This window comes from Marmota marmota, unplaced genomic scaffold, assembly GCF_001458135.2.
Source record: "Marmota marmota marmota unplaced genomic scaffold, marMar, whole genome shotgun sequence".
Classification (NCBI taxonomy): domain Eukaryota; kingdom Metazoa; phylum Chordata; class Mammalia; order Rodentia; family Sciuridae; genus Marmota; species Marmota marmota.
The window spans coordinates 34,163,735-34,175,513 of NW_025999900.1; the positions used below are offsets into that span (position 1 = coordinate 34,163,735).

General features: G+C 44.5%; 2 protein-coding genes and 1 long non-coding RNA gene across 12 annotated transcripts in view; 1 reads left to right on the forward strand and 2 right to left on the reverse strand.

Annotated features, from left to right (window-relative positions):
- LOC107147707 overlaps window positions 1–1,601 on the reverse strand; it is a 27,147-nt gene extending 25,546 nt beyond the window's left edge. Inside the window, exon 1 of the long non-coding RNA XR_001504188.2 lies at window positions 1,469–1,601. This is a non-coding gene — a long non-coding RNA (uncharacterized LOC107147707). The remainder of the gene's footprint in view (window positions 1–1,468) is intronic.
- On the forward strand, window positions 1,297–7,562 carry Tinf2 (TERF1 interacting nuclear factor 2). Of its 10 annotated transcripts, none has more exons than XM_048798757.1 (9): window positions 1,297–1,935; window positions 2,050–2,154; window positions 2,245–2,346; window positions 2,434–2,541; window positions 2,632–2,728; window positions 3,109–3,556; window positions 3,644–3,715; window positions 3,820–3,911; window positions 6,252–6,355. In XM_048798757.1, exons 1-8 carry the CDS (start codon window positions 1,744–1,746, stop codon window positions 3,878–3,880), a joined length of 1,185 nt encoding a protein of 394 aa, XP_048654714.1. In that variant the 5' UTR covers window positions 1,297–1,743; the 3' UTR covers window positions 3,881–3,911; window positions 6,252–6,355. The 10 variants fall into 10 exon arrangements, with proteins under 10 accessions (XP_048654714.1, XP_048654707.1, XP_048654712.1 ...); XM_048798750.1 differs by having other exon boundaries at window positions 1,298–1,935; window positions 3,644–3,711; window positions 6,252–7,562; XM_048798755.1 differs by having other exon boundaries at window positions 1,298–1,935; window positions 6,309–6,355.
- Gmpr2 (guanosine monophosphate reductase 2) lies at window positions 4,744–11,649 on the reverse strand. Its single transcript, XM_015492140.2, has 10 exons — window positions 11,488–11,649; window positions 11,050–11,151; window positions 10,797–10,916; window positions 8,047–8,130; window positions 7,700–7,873; window positions 6,713–6,794; window positions 6,504–6,610; window positions 6,285–6,327; window positions 5,516–5,675; window positions 4,744–5,317 (listed from the first exon to the last, which is right to left on the reverse strand). Exons 2-10 carry the CDS (start codon window positions 11,134–11,136, stop codon window positions 5,128–5,130), a joined length of 1,047 nt encoding a protein of 348 aa, XP_015347626.1. The 5' UTR covers window positions 11,137–11,151; window positions 11,488–11,649; the 3' UTR covers window positions 4,744–5,127.
- Between the last annotated feature and the right edge of the window lie 130 nt (window positions 11,650–11,779).

The following is an 11,779-nucleotide window of genomic DNA, read 5'->3' on the forward strand; positions in this document are numbered from 1 at the left end:
ACAGCATCCAGGATAAATGTCAAACAAACAAACACAAAACAGAACCACTACCATCATATAGGCATATCATATCCACACTGCAGAAAATCAAAGACAAAAAAAAAAAAGAGGAAAGAAAGAGTAAGGGATGGGAATAGGCTGGGGAAACTTATCTACAGAAGAGTAAGGATAAGAATTACATTGGCCTTCCATTCAGAAACCATGAAAGCAGAAAAGGAGTGAAACATTTGCAGTGTTGAAGAAAAATTTCAAAACTCACCAAATCTTGAGTTCTGTATCCAAAAAATTATTCTTTAAAAGGAAATAAATACTTTCCAAAAAAAAAGTTGAGGAAATGTATTACCATTAGTCCTGTCTTGCAAGATATGTTAGAAGAAATGCTTTAGAATGAAAATTATGTAGGTCAGAAATTCAAGTCTACATAAAGGAATGGTAGAGAAGGAATAAGTGAAGTAAAAATGGGAGATGACTAGAATTTCCCGTACCCAAGAAAATAGTCAATTCAATAATGGACTGACTCAAGTTAAGTACTCAACAAAATCTGAAAGGAAATTATTTTTAAATTTTAGAACTGGATAGAGAAGAAACAGAAAAGCACAAAATATTGCATATAACCCCACCATGCAGAGAAGACCAGTTAACAATCTGATGCCTCTTTAACTTTTGCAGAACTTGGGATTGAACCCAGGGGCACTCTATCACTGCTCTACACGCAGCCCTTTTAAGACAAGGTCTTGCTAATTGAGTTGCCCATGCTCTCTGGCCTCGGATTTGCTATCCTCCAGCCTTGGCCTCCAGAGTAGCTAGGAATACAATCACGGCTTGTATTTTTTTGCGGTACCGCGGATTGAACCAGGGATGCTTAACAACTAATAAACTATTCCTATACCTTTTATCATTTATTTTGAGACAGGGTCTCACTAAATTGCTGAGGCTGGCCTCAAAACTGCGATTCCTCTGCCTCAGCCTCCCGGAGTCCCAGGATTACAGACGTCCGCCACTGTGCCCAGTTCATATTTTACTTCTTAAAGGCGAGCGCCCTCTTCTGTTTGGCTAAATTCTTACTGGAAGCAGCATGTCGCTGGGGAAGGTTTCGCAGGCGCTAGTTGAGGACTGAGATTTAAGCACTTGTCATTTCAACGAACGAAAATAATGGACAGAGAAGATTGCATGATCTCCGAATTAGAAAGTCGGGCCTCGGAAGTGACACGACTTTTCAGTAGGTTCTGCGAAAAAAAGCGGGAACTGGGAACTGGGAAGGCCCCGAGGGGCGAGGGGCGGTCACAGATGTCTCAGTGGCCAACTACAGCACAAGCAGCCGGGGGGCGGAGCCTGAGAGAGGCCGGACCTGCGGGGGCGCGGCCTTATGACGCGACGTCACACTTCCCTGTCTGGCAGACCATTGGTTCCCTTTTACCTTCCTTTTCCGGGGCAAGGGAAACTAGTCTCAGAGCCGGAAGTGAGGTACCTTCGAGTTCCAGATAGCGGTGGCGCTTAAAGCTGAGTGATCCTGGTACCATTGGAGACGCCCTGCTCCTCCATTCAGGCTCCATCCTGAGCTAGGAGAAGCCCCCAGAATTCTGGCGACCTATAGAAGAGAATTGAGTCAGATCGCAGCGTATCCGGCGCACCACGAAAGAGCCGAATCAGAGGGCCCCCGGAAACCCGCCCCCAGGAGGGGTCGGGAAGTCTCTCCAAGGTGGTAGAAGCCTGAAGGAACAGCCCTGGGGCGGAGACGGGGCCATGGCCACGCCTCCGGGGGCCGGCCCCGCTACTTTGCGCTTCGCAGCGGCAGCCAGCTGGCAAGTAGTGCGCCAACGCAGCGTGGAGCACTTTCCGAGAGTACTAGAATTTTTGGGATCCCTGCGCGCTGCTGCTCCAGGCTTGGTTCGCTACCGGCACCATGAACGCCTTTGTATGGGCCTAAAGGCCAAGGTATTGGGGCGGAACGGAAGATCTGAGAGGGCCGAAGGTTGGGGGACAGGGGGAATACCAGTTGGAAAAGAGTGGTTTGTCCCGAGTGGGTATTCTGAGCTTAGTATCCTGCAGGTGGTGGTGGAGCTGATCCTTCAGGGCCGGCCTTGGCCCCAGGTCCTGAATGCCCTGAATCATCACTTCCCAGAATCTGGACTTGTAGTGCGGGACCCTAAAGCTGTGAGTAAATCTTGCAAACAAGCCCTAACTCCAGTTGCACTTAAAAGTTGCCCCTGTTGCCCTCAACTTCTCTGCCTTTCCTGTCAACAGACAAAGCAGGATCTGAGGAAGATTTTGGAGGCACAGGAGACTTTTTGCCAGCAGGTGAAGCAGCTGTCAGAGGTCCCTGTAGATTTGGCTTCAAAGCTGCAGGTGAGACTGGGTAGTTTGGAGGCTGTTAGGTGGTTGTTCCTATTTTCTGTCATCCTTTTCTGACCTGCTTGTCTTTCTCCACTGTAGGAACTTAAACAAGAGTATGGGGAACCCTTTCTGGATGCCATGGAAAAGCTGTTTTTTGAATACATGTGTCAGCTGGAAAAAGCACTGCCTTCAGTGCAGACACAGCAGGTTTTGTTGGAGCAAAACACTTAAGGACAGAGTGTGGGGTGGGATTATTGTATCAAGGACTGGTTTTTATGCCTCTTTTCCTGCCCACAGCTTCAGGATGTGCTGAGTTGGATGCAGCCTGGAGTTTCTATCACCTCTTCTGTTGCCTTGAGCCAATATGGTGTGGACATGGGGTGGCCACTTCCAGGTATTAGTACCACCTGGGATAATTAGCTATTTGTGGATGTGGTATTTAGTATGACATATTTTGAGTCAGTCAACTTGAAGTTAGGTGGGCCTGAAGCATAAGGAACCTGAGCAAATTAATCTGTTACTATCTATTATTCATTTTTTTCTGGTACTGGTAGTGAACCCAGGGATGCTTAACCACTGAGCTACATCTGCAGCCCTTTTTAAAATTTTGGGACAAGGCTTCACAAAGTTACTTAGGGCCTCACCAAGTTGCTGAGGCTGGCCTTGAACTGGTGATCTTCCTTCCTCAGCCTTCTAGGTTGCTGGAATTACAGGTATGTGCCACCATGCCCAGTTATCTATTCTCTTTATAAGAAGCCTCATTTTCTCTTTCAGAGTGCTCTGTTTCTGATTCAGTGAACCTGACAGAGATGGAACAAAATCCTCCTCTGCAACAGGCACTAGCACCCCATAGTCCTCTGCCAAAAGCCAAGCCTGGCCCTCAGGGACCAGCTTCAAGGAAGCACCCAGAACGTTTGGCAGGCCACCACTTCAATTTGGCTCCTCTGGGCCAGCGAAGAACCCGGTCCCAATGGACATCTGCTAGGGAAGGCCATAAGGAGCGTCCAATGGTCATGCTGTTCCCCTTTAGAAATTTGGGCACACCAACCCAGGTCATATCTAAATCTGACAGCAGGGAAGAGCATGGAATTCATACAGTGGACCCATCAGATGCTGTGGGCACAAGAACAGCCATCATGGGGAAGTCTAAGAGTCCATCTCAGATCCTGGGGGAAAGTGCTCTAAAGAACCCTGCTGACTTATCTGCCTCAGAGCAAAAAGAGTGAGTGTTAGCTTTGCTTCTTCCTAGTAGGACCACACTGTTTACTTACTTTTCTTTCACACTGTTCTTTGCTTGCTTCTACCTCAGGAATTGCTTGGATTGCTATATTGACCCACTGAGACTATCATTATCACCTCCTAGGGCCAAGAATCCAGGTAGGTAACCTGAGTCAGGTTTTGCTTAGACAGTCTGTTTTCTTAGATACTTTTCAGAAACTTTGTTCACCTAGAAGGAGTATTTTGATTCTGGTTTCCTTCCTCCAGTGTGTTCCCCATCTCTGTGCAACTCTGTCATTACCATAGGAGACTTGGTTTTGGACTCTGATGAGGAAGAAAATAGCCAGAGAGAAGGAAAGGTGAGTAGGAAGGAGCAGAAAGCTAGGGAAAAGGATGGGCAGAACAAGCCTGAAAAATCCACATGCTTCAGAATATGGAGGATTTAGGGGATGGTTTTTCGACAATAGGATCTCCTGCTCCCTTCTCTGTAGGAGTTTCTGGAAAACTATCAGAAGACAAAGTTTGACACTCTGATTCCTACCTTCTGTGAATATCTCCCCACTTCTGGCCCCAATATGGTGCCCACTGCTTCCTGTGACCACCTAGGCAGCTCTACACCCTTGTGATAGCACTGGAATGCCCTCTTCCTCCTCGGTCTTTAGGCAGTTTGGTGGGAATGAAGTGGAAACCAGGCTTGGATTGTCTGACTACATTACTAAAAACTTTGTGATGCTTGATAATTAAACTTTAGATTTGTTACAACACTCTTGATGTGAGGAAGGACTTCTGTAGGTCAGTGGATGTCATTTCTTAGACATAGAACCAGGTTTCTAGAGTTGGAAGAATCCCTACCATTTTACTTCCCTTAGAAAGTGTTATTCAGATGTGCCCAGAAGTTGAGAGCCTGGAAGAGAAATGTCTTTTTATTGTTCTGAAAATATATGCCTAATGCTGGAATATATTTTATAAACTCTCATGCTGCCAATTCACCTGGGGGTGGTGGCGCTAGAATGAAAACACTTCATGGGAATAATACTTACTGTCTTTAATACCACTGGGTCAGTGCTAATCACTACCTTCCTACTTTGAAGCAACACCTAGATGTCAGCCTTGTGCAGAAAGCTTTAGCATCTCTTTTATAGTTAGTGAGACCTCTTTTTATTGAGTTATCTCAAATATAAACTTCTGAGCTTTTTAGATATTTAAAGATTTCATTTAATGAAGCTGATTAATAAGACATAATTCCAAAAGCCTGCCCCATCCAGACCAAGGCCATATAGAACATTTATGATTTAATCAGTATCTTTTCATCTTCAGGATGCTGGGTCCCCAGATACCCATTCAATTATCTTACTTCATTTTCAGACTGTATTCTTCCTCACTTCCTCCCCAGTAAGTGCTCTGGGCATCTTGTGTGTACAAACAGAGAAGTATAGCGTTATTACAGGAGCTCTCAGGAGGAAGACAATGGGAACTGTTAAATGCACTGCCATAGTAGTTAGAATGGGTGAGAAACCCATTTGGGAGACCCTTTTGCGAAGTATTGGTGCCTTGAGCGGGCAGAAATACTCAGGTCTAGTGTGCATCACTGAAGATTGGATTCACCTGCTGGGTGACTCGGATGAAAGTAGTTCTCCGGCTCAACTCCTTTAGCTTAGCTGCTCCCACATAGGTGCATGTAGATCGGATCCCTCCTAGGATGTCACGAATGGTATGCTCCACATCCCCTTTAAAGGGGACTTCTACTGTCTTTCCCTCTGAGGCCCTTGAAATAGGAAAAAAAGTTATTACCTTCTTATTCTAGATTCCTTAAGCGCAATGACTCTTCTGTCTCTATAACACCATGTCACCATTTTTCCTCCTAAGAATTATATCATCCATTTTCCAGCAGCCATGAGCTCTGCCACCATACTATGCAGTCACATTCTCCAAGAACCCTCAGCTTCTGGTCCTCCACACATACCTGTACTCTGCCACGCCACCAGCGTACTTCTTCATGGCCATTTCAGAACTCATTCCATAGAAGAGTTTGTACTTCTTGCCATCTCTCTCAATGAGGTCACCACCTGACTCACTGTGCCCAGCCAGCATGCCACCGAGCATCACAAAGTCAGCCCCTGCCCCTGCCAAAATCAAAGAGGTAGGAAAGAGATTCCTCTGGCCAAGATGCCCACATGGCGCCCCTTCAAAAGCAACTCATGCCAAATTCTCAGTCCTGACAATGTCTCCAGCATCTTCCCAGCACTGTTTTTCTCTCTGACCCATATCCACAAAGGCCTGCTTTGACCTAGTTTATTCCTCTGGGCCTGATTTCCTCAAGATTTTTAAAATAGCCTCTGGAGATTCCCTGCCCAACTTCTGCTTTCACTGTCTTCTCATCATTTTGTTTTGTTGCTTCCATCTGAGTAAAACATCATGTCTCCCAAGAATAGTAGTCTCATTTTAATGTGAAGAAGAAAAGCAGAAAATGCAGGCTTATAGTCCCATTCTTCAGAGTCAGTGGCTCAGGAATTTACAGATGGCCCTGGCTCACACTTGGAGCATCTAAATTAGTCTCAGGATTTCTCCTGCTGGCTTACCCCAGGCGACACCACAGGCTTCAGGGTCACTACTTCATATTATGAGAGAATCTGAATGGCTTCCTGAGTCTCTCCTACCCTAACCCTAGATCCTGAGAGGTAATATATCCTCTTCTACAGGATCCTCCTTCTGTGCCCTCCCTAACTCCTTACCAAAAGCTTTGGCCACATCCCCAGGGCAGCTGCAACCTCCATCCTGCAAAATAAAGAGCACAGTGAACAGACAGCATGGATTTTCCAAGCGCTCTCAGCGATGTCCCAACAGTCCACTTCAAAACTGACATGCACTCGAGTCCTGACCCATATCTACTAGAGCCTCCATACTGCAGAAAACCTATTGGCAGCCTCATACCCTAAGACTTTGGGCCTTACTGAAATGATGTGGCCTTTGAGGCCATGAGCAGCATCTGCACACTCCATCACTGCACTGAGCTGTGGATACCCCACTCCAGTTTTCTTCCGGGTTGTACACACAGAACCTAGGAAGAACATGCCAAAGGTGAGAGTGAATTCACTCTGTGAATTTGCCACTGAAGGTGAGTGAATTCACTCTGTGAATTGGCCTCAATGAAATAGCTTACCTGGCCCAATTCCCACTTTGATGATGTCAGCCCCAGAGAGGATCAACTCTTCCACCATCTCTCCTGTTACCACATTCCCTGCCTGGGACAGAGCAGTCAAAATAAGAACATCCTTATGGTCAGAAATGGACACAAGCTTATTTGCTCTTAGATGGCATGCCTGGACTATGACTTCATATTATGAGAGACTAATACAAAGAAAGGATACCTAGGTTCCCTATGTTGGGACCTCTGAGGGCTTCTACACTAGCTACTTCAAAGGACCCTGCTCTCTATACTAAGCTAGCTAGATAGGGAGCAATGGTGGAAACTGGTGTCACTGTTGAAATGAGGGTAAAGCCAGGGTCCAGGATGCACTTTACTATCTCAGGCAGCAAGGTGGTATGACCCACAGGGGAGAAGTGAGATGGCATGAAGAAGTGTTCAGTGCAGCAAAAGAAATTACTAGATCAAACTCAGATCTGACTTAAGAGTAGATTTATCTCCAACATACCCTGTTCTGTCATAGAACCTCTCTGGCTTCAGGGAAAGGGGAAGACATGGTAATGTAGGCTAAATACTCCTCCCAACTGTATTTGCTTTTGATGGTCAGCAGAGACCTTCAATGCTATGAAAGAAATGGGTTCTTGTCATCCCCTCCACAAGCTTGTAAAAAAATTAAACATTATTTCCTGTGATACCTTTTATGTGATTGTCCATTTCAATGGGCAGATGTATATGTACCAGAGTAATGTACAATGCATACATGTTCCATCATGGTTTTGTGAGTGATATCAAGGACACTGGATTTACAAAAACTAAATCAAGGATTGGAGATATTGCACTGCTAATAAACATTTTAGACTTGGAATCATGGTATAATCAATCACCCAGTAATGTTATGTGGACTCGAAATAGCATACTGTAACAGAAAAATGAATTGATGTAACAAATGAAGTGTTAAGAAAAAGAGAGGAAGGTAACAACTACAGGATAATAAAAACATACCATGATGGTGTGTTGAGGGAAGCGCTTCCGTACATCCTTTACAAATTCAACAAAGTGTTCAGAGTAGCCATTTGCCACATCTAGGCATATATATTTCACCTGGGGAACAGCTTCCAGGATCTGTTCCAGTTGCTCAAAGTCAGAAGAGCCTGTCCCTGAACTGGCAGCCAGATACTGTAGAAGAAACATGGTCATTGACATGAGAAGCATTAGACTAGCCTGTGACATTATATTATCAGAGATGATCTAGTGACCAAAGGGGTAAAGGGTGAGGGTTGGTTCCTGGCAGCCAAAAATGGTTCCCTGGAAAATGAACAAGGAAGGGAGCAAGAGGGGCCCAGTGTTACCTGAAGACAATCAGGATTCTGGCCAGCAAACTCTTGCCACTGATGAAGACTGTAATGTTTATGGACAGCAGTGAAGAGGGAGAACTGGGAAGAGAAGCATTCAGAAAGGAGAAAATATTATCAGGATCTTTTTCTCTAAAAATAGATCTTTATACTCTTCTGAGAGAAAAAAAACAATTGGAGTTTGGAAGGAAAACAAGTTCTTGGCTGAGCTGGGATTTGAGTTTGACCATTATTATCCCTACAAATTCCAGTAGGGCTTTTTCAACATGAAACTAGTATTTAATTATTCCTACTAAAGTACTGAGTCATCTGGATTTCACCAGCTAGCATATACATTGCTTTTGACCTAAAAGGTGAGAAAGACAAGCTCTTGGTGTAAGGGGACAAGTAGGAGATACGTAGGAACCATGAAGAGGCTAGATGGAGCCAGTGATTGTCTGCGCTTACACAGTCCCTCCTCCTAAGTACTCTAGTACTAAATCTGTCTTTAGTATCTTCTGATTCACTTGCCAGCAGTAATTCAGTGAGTACAGATGCCCACAAAAAGTAAAGCCTTAAGCTTAGTGGAGCTGTTAAGGGGCCATACCATCCTTTATTTCTTCAGGAGTAAGGACAAGTATTCTTTGATGGGGACATAGACAAGAAAAGTCTATTTCAGTCAACCAAGTTGTAAGACAATGACTTATCAGGTTTATATTCTCTAGCTCAACAAATGACAATGTCCCAGTACTTTGAGAAAGCCATTCAAAAGCCACCGTGGCCAGGCTCATGCCTGTAATCCCAGCTACTTGGGAGACTGACTCAGTAGGATCACAAGTGCAAGGTCAGCCTGGGCAACTTGGTGAAACCCTGTCTCAATAAAATTTTTTAAATGTACTTCAATGATACAGCATGACCCTTGGGTTCAATCCCAGATACTGAGAGAAACAAAACAAAACAAAAACCACTGTACACAGTGTTTGTGCTTTAAAAGTGCAAACATGCAAACAGACATGAGACAGCACAAATCTTGCAATGCACCAGAAATGCAAGGAAGTCATGTATCAGCTAGCAGCAGAAAGTGCTATACTTAGAGATGATCATCAATACCATCTAGCTAAAATCTGGTATTAAATTCTACCTTCTCAGCAACACTGTTATTATGTTGCTCTAGGAGGTCAACATGCCTTGGAGATGCAGTGGCCTAGTGTGGCATGAATACATCTAATATATAACATAATCTAGAAAAATATGTTTGCTTGCATCCGACCTTTTCATAATTATTAGGAAACTTGGCTCTGTCTCTAAAATCTGACTTTAGTACTCATCAGCAATACTGAAAAGCCAGTCTCAACATAAAGTATTAAGACATTCTCCAACAAGGTTCATGTATTACAGCATGCTGGTTAAATCTCCAGTCAGATTTATCATTCCACAAGTCTACTGGTCAGGGAAAGCAGACTATGGGTAACAGCAGGATTCCTAAGCAGTTAAGTTAGAAAGGCAACAAAAATAATAAAACTGCATAACTATCAATCTCAGAGAAATAACAACAGACATTCCACAAAGAGACAGCAATTTGAAACAGGAAGATGGATTCTTTAAGGCTAACAGAACCACAATCAGCAACAAAATCCATCAACTATGGTTACGTGGATTGACCAGTAGAGTGCTTGTATTCTCAAAGTGTCCAGGTAACCTTCTCAGCTAACAAGTACAGAGGCAGGTAATACTACTGACAGGAGCAGTGTCTTCCATTTTCAAAGTGAACAACCTGCATTTAAGAAAAAAAACCACTCCATTTGGGGAATATCCCAGAAATTCCCAGGAACCTAGGACTTACAAGGAAGAAAAAAAAAAAAGGAGAAAAGAAAAGTAGACATAAAAGTAATAAGCTGCTTCTCCCTAGAATATTCTATTTAAGAATTTTTGAATGTTCAACCTGTATTTAGTTTCTAGACTAAACCAGTGAATGCTGAGTGTTATGAATAATGGTGTCTTTGAAGGGATGCCTGTGATTGGGAGCAGGTAACCTGGGTGGTGGGAAAAGTTGGTAAGGGTATAAAGATAAGGAAAAAAAGTTCTGTTCATTTATCAGAAAACTGGGGCAAAATTTCCCAGTGCAGGGGTGTCCACCTGTAATCCCAGAAACTGGAGTGGCTGAGACAGGAGGATTACAAATTTGAGGCCAGCTTCAGTAACTTACCAAGGTCCTAAGCAACTGAGTGAGGCAAGCTTAGTTTCTCAAAATGAAAAACAAAAAGGGCTGGGAATGTAGCTCAGTGACAATGTGTCTCTGAGTTCAATTGCTGGTACAGAAAAAAAAAAAAGGAGGGCAAAATTTAACTCTGAATCTCACTAGTTCAGATAGCCTTTATTTATTTATCTATTTATCTATGTATCTATCTATTTATTTATTTTTGGTACCGGGGATTGAACTCAAGGGTACTCACCACTGAGCCACATCCCCAGCTCTATTTTGTATTTTATTTAGAGACAGGGTCTCGCTGAGTTGCTTAGCGCCTCGCAGTTGCTGAGGCTGGCTTTGAACTCGAGATTCTCCTATCTCAGCCTCCCAAGCCACTGGGAATACAGGCATGCACCACCACGCCCGGCTCAGATAGCCCTTTTAAATAATCAGATAATGGGGCCTTAGTACTGGAGAAAACAGTAAATAGAGCGTCCTAACTGCTATTTGCCAGAGGTAACTGAGAATGGGGAGAGGGATGCAAACGCTTCTATAGCCATTGAGGCAACTAGACACCTACCTTACAAAGAACCTTGGCCATTTCAAAGGTGCCTACAGTATCCATATTAGCAGCAATGATCGGGACGCCGTTGTACATCTGCTTTGAATTACGAAATGAAAATGATCTTGTGAGATCCACCTGCAGATGTGAACAGAAAACAGTATTTTATTCATCCGGAAAACACATTAGGACAAGGACCAGGGAGTTTTCTTGCTCCTGCTTCTGTCCAGGAGCTTAGGGTTAAAAAAGAGGAAATACAAAGCTGGCTTACCTCACTTCGAGACTTTAGGGTGCTGCGTTTTGGCCTCAAAAGAACATCCTTGAAGTCTAGTTTCACGTCATTGTCGATATGAGGCATGGCGGGGTCTGGAATCTGAGTATTGGAGGGTAGGAAGTCAGGAGGAATCTGAATCAATATTCCCTTGGGCCTTAATGTCCTGATGTGGCTGGGACAGGGTGCATCTCTCCTGGCTTAAGTCGTGGAAGGTCGGGTTATAAGGCAAGGTTTGGGCCCTGAAGCAGGTCGCCGGCACTCGTCCTGGCCTCGATGCTTCCATCTCAAGTACAGATTGTTGGGTAGAATTGGATTGGTGAACCGGAGTGTTCACTTTACCCAGCTACTTTCCCTACCCACCCCTGCAAAGAGGAGTCAGATTTAGGGAGAAGAAATGGGAAGGTTTCAATCAACTTCCGGCATGGGGGTACTCACTTCCTGTTGCCTTGGTGTCAGTTGACCGAAACTCCCCTAGCTTAGCTACTAGCCTCGTGCAGCCCCGCTGAGCCTTGTGGGGTCACGCCAACAGGTTCCGCTAATTGCGGGTAAGACAACTAATCGAGGAATTCCACCTTCGGGGGCGGACGTGCGAGGCCTTCTGGGTAACAGAGTTCACACACTGAAGTTGCCGTTGGATCTGAGCGGCAGGAAACTACAACTTCCAGGGTGCAACGAGCAGAGCGGCTTTCTGGCATGATGGGAGAAGTAGTTCGTTTTGCCCCAGCTT

Coding starts and splice junctions, on each gene's coding strand:
- Gmpr2 (XM_015492140.2), bottom strand. CDS start 11,136: ATGCCTCATATCGACAATGACGTGAAACTAGACTTCAAGGATGTTCTT. Junction 6,611..6,712: donor CAAAGTGGGAATTGGGCCAG/GTAAGCTATTTC, acceptor TGTTCTTCCTAG/GTTCTGTGTGTACAACCCGG. Junction 5,676..6,284: donor GGATGTGGCCAAAGCTTTTG/GTAAGGAGTTAG, acceptor TGATTTTGGCAG/GGGCAGGGGCTGACTTTGTG.
- Tinf2 (XM_015492127.2), top strand. CDS start 1,744: ATGGCCACGCCTCCGGGGGCCGGCCCCGCTACTTTGCGCTTCGCAGCG. Junction 2,542..2,631: donor CTTCAGTGCAGACACAGCAG/GTTTTGTTGGAG, acceptor TCCTGCCCACAG/CTTCAGGATGTGCTGAGTTG. Junction 3,557..3,643: donor TCTGCCTCAGAGCAAAAAGA/GTGAGTGTTAGC, acceptor CTTCTACCTCAG/GAATTGCTTGGATTGCTATA.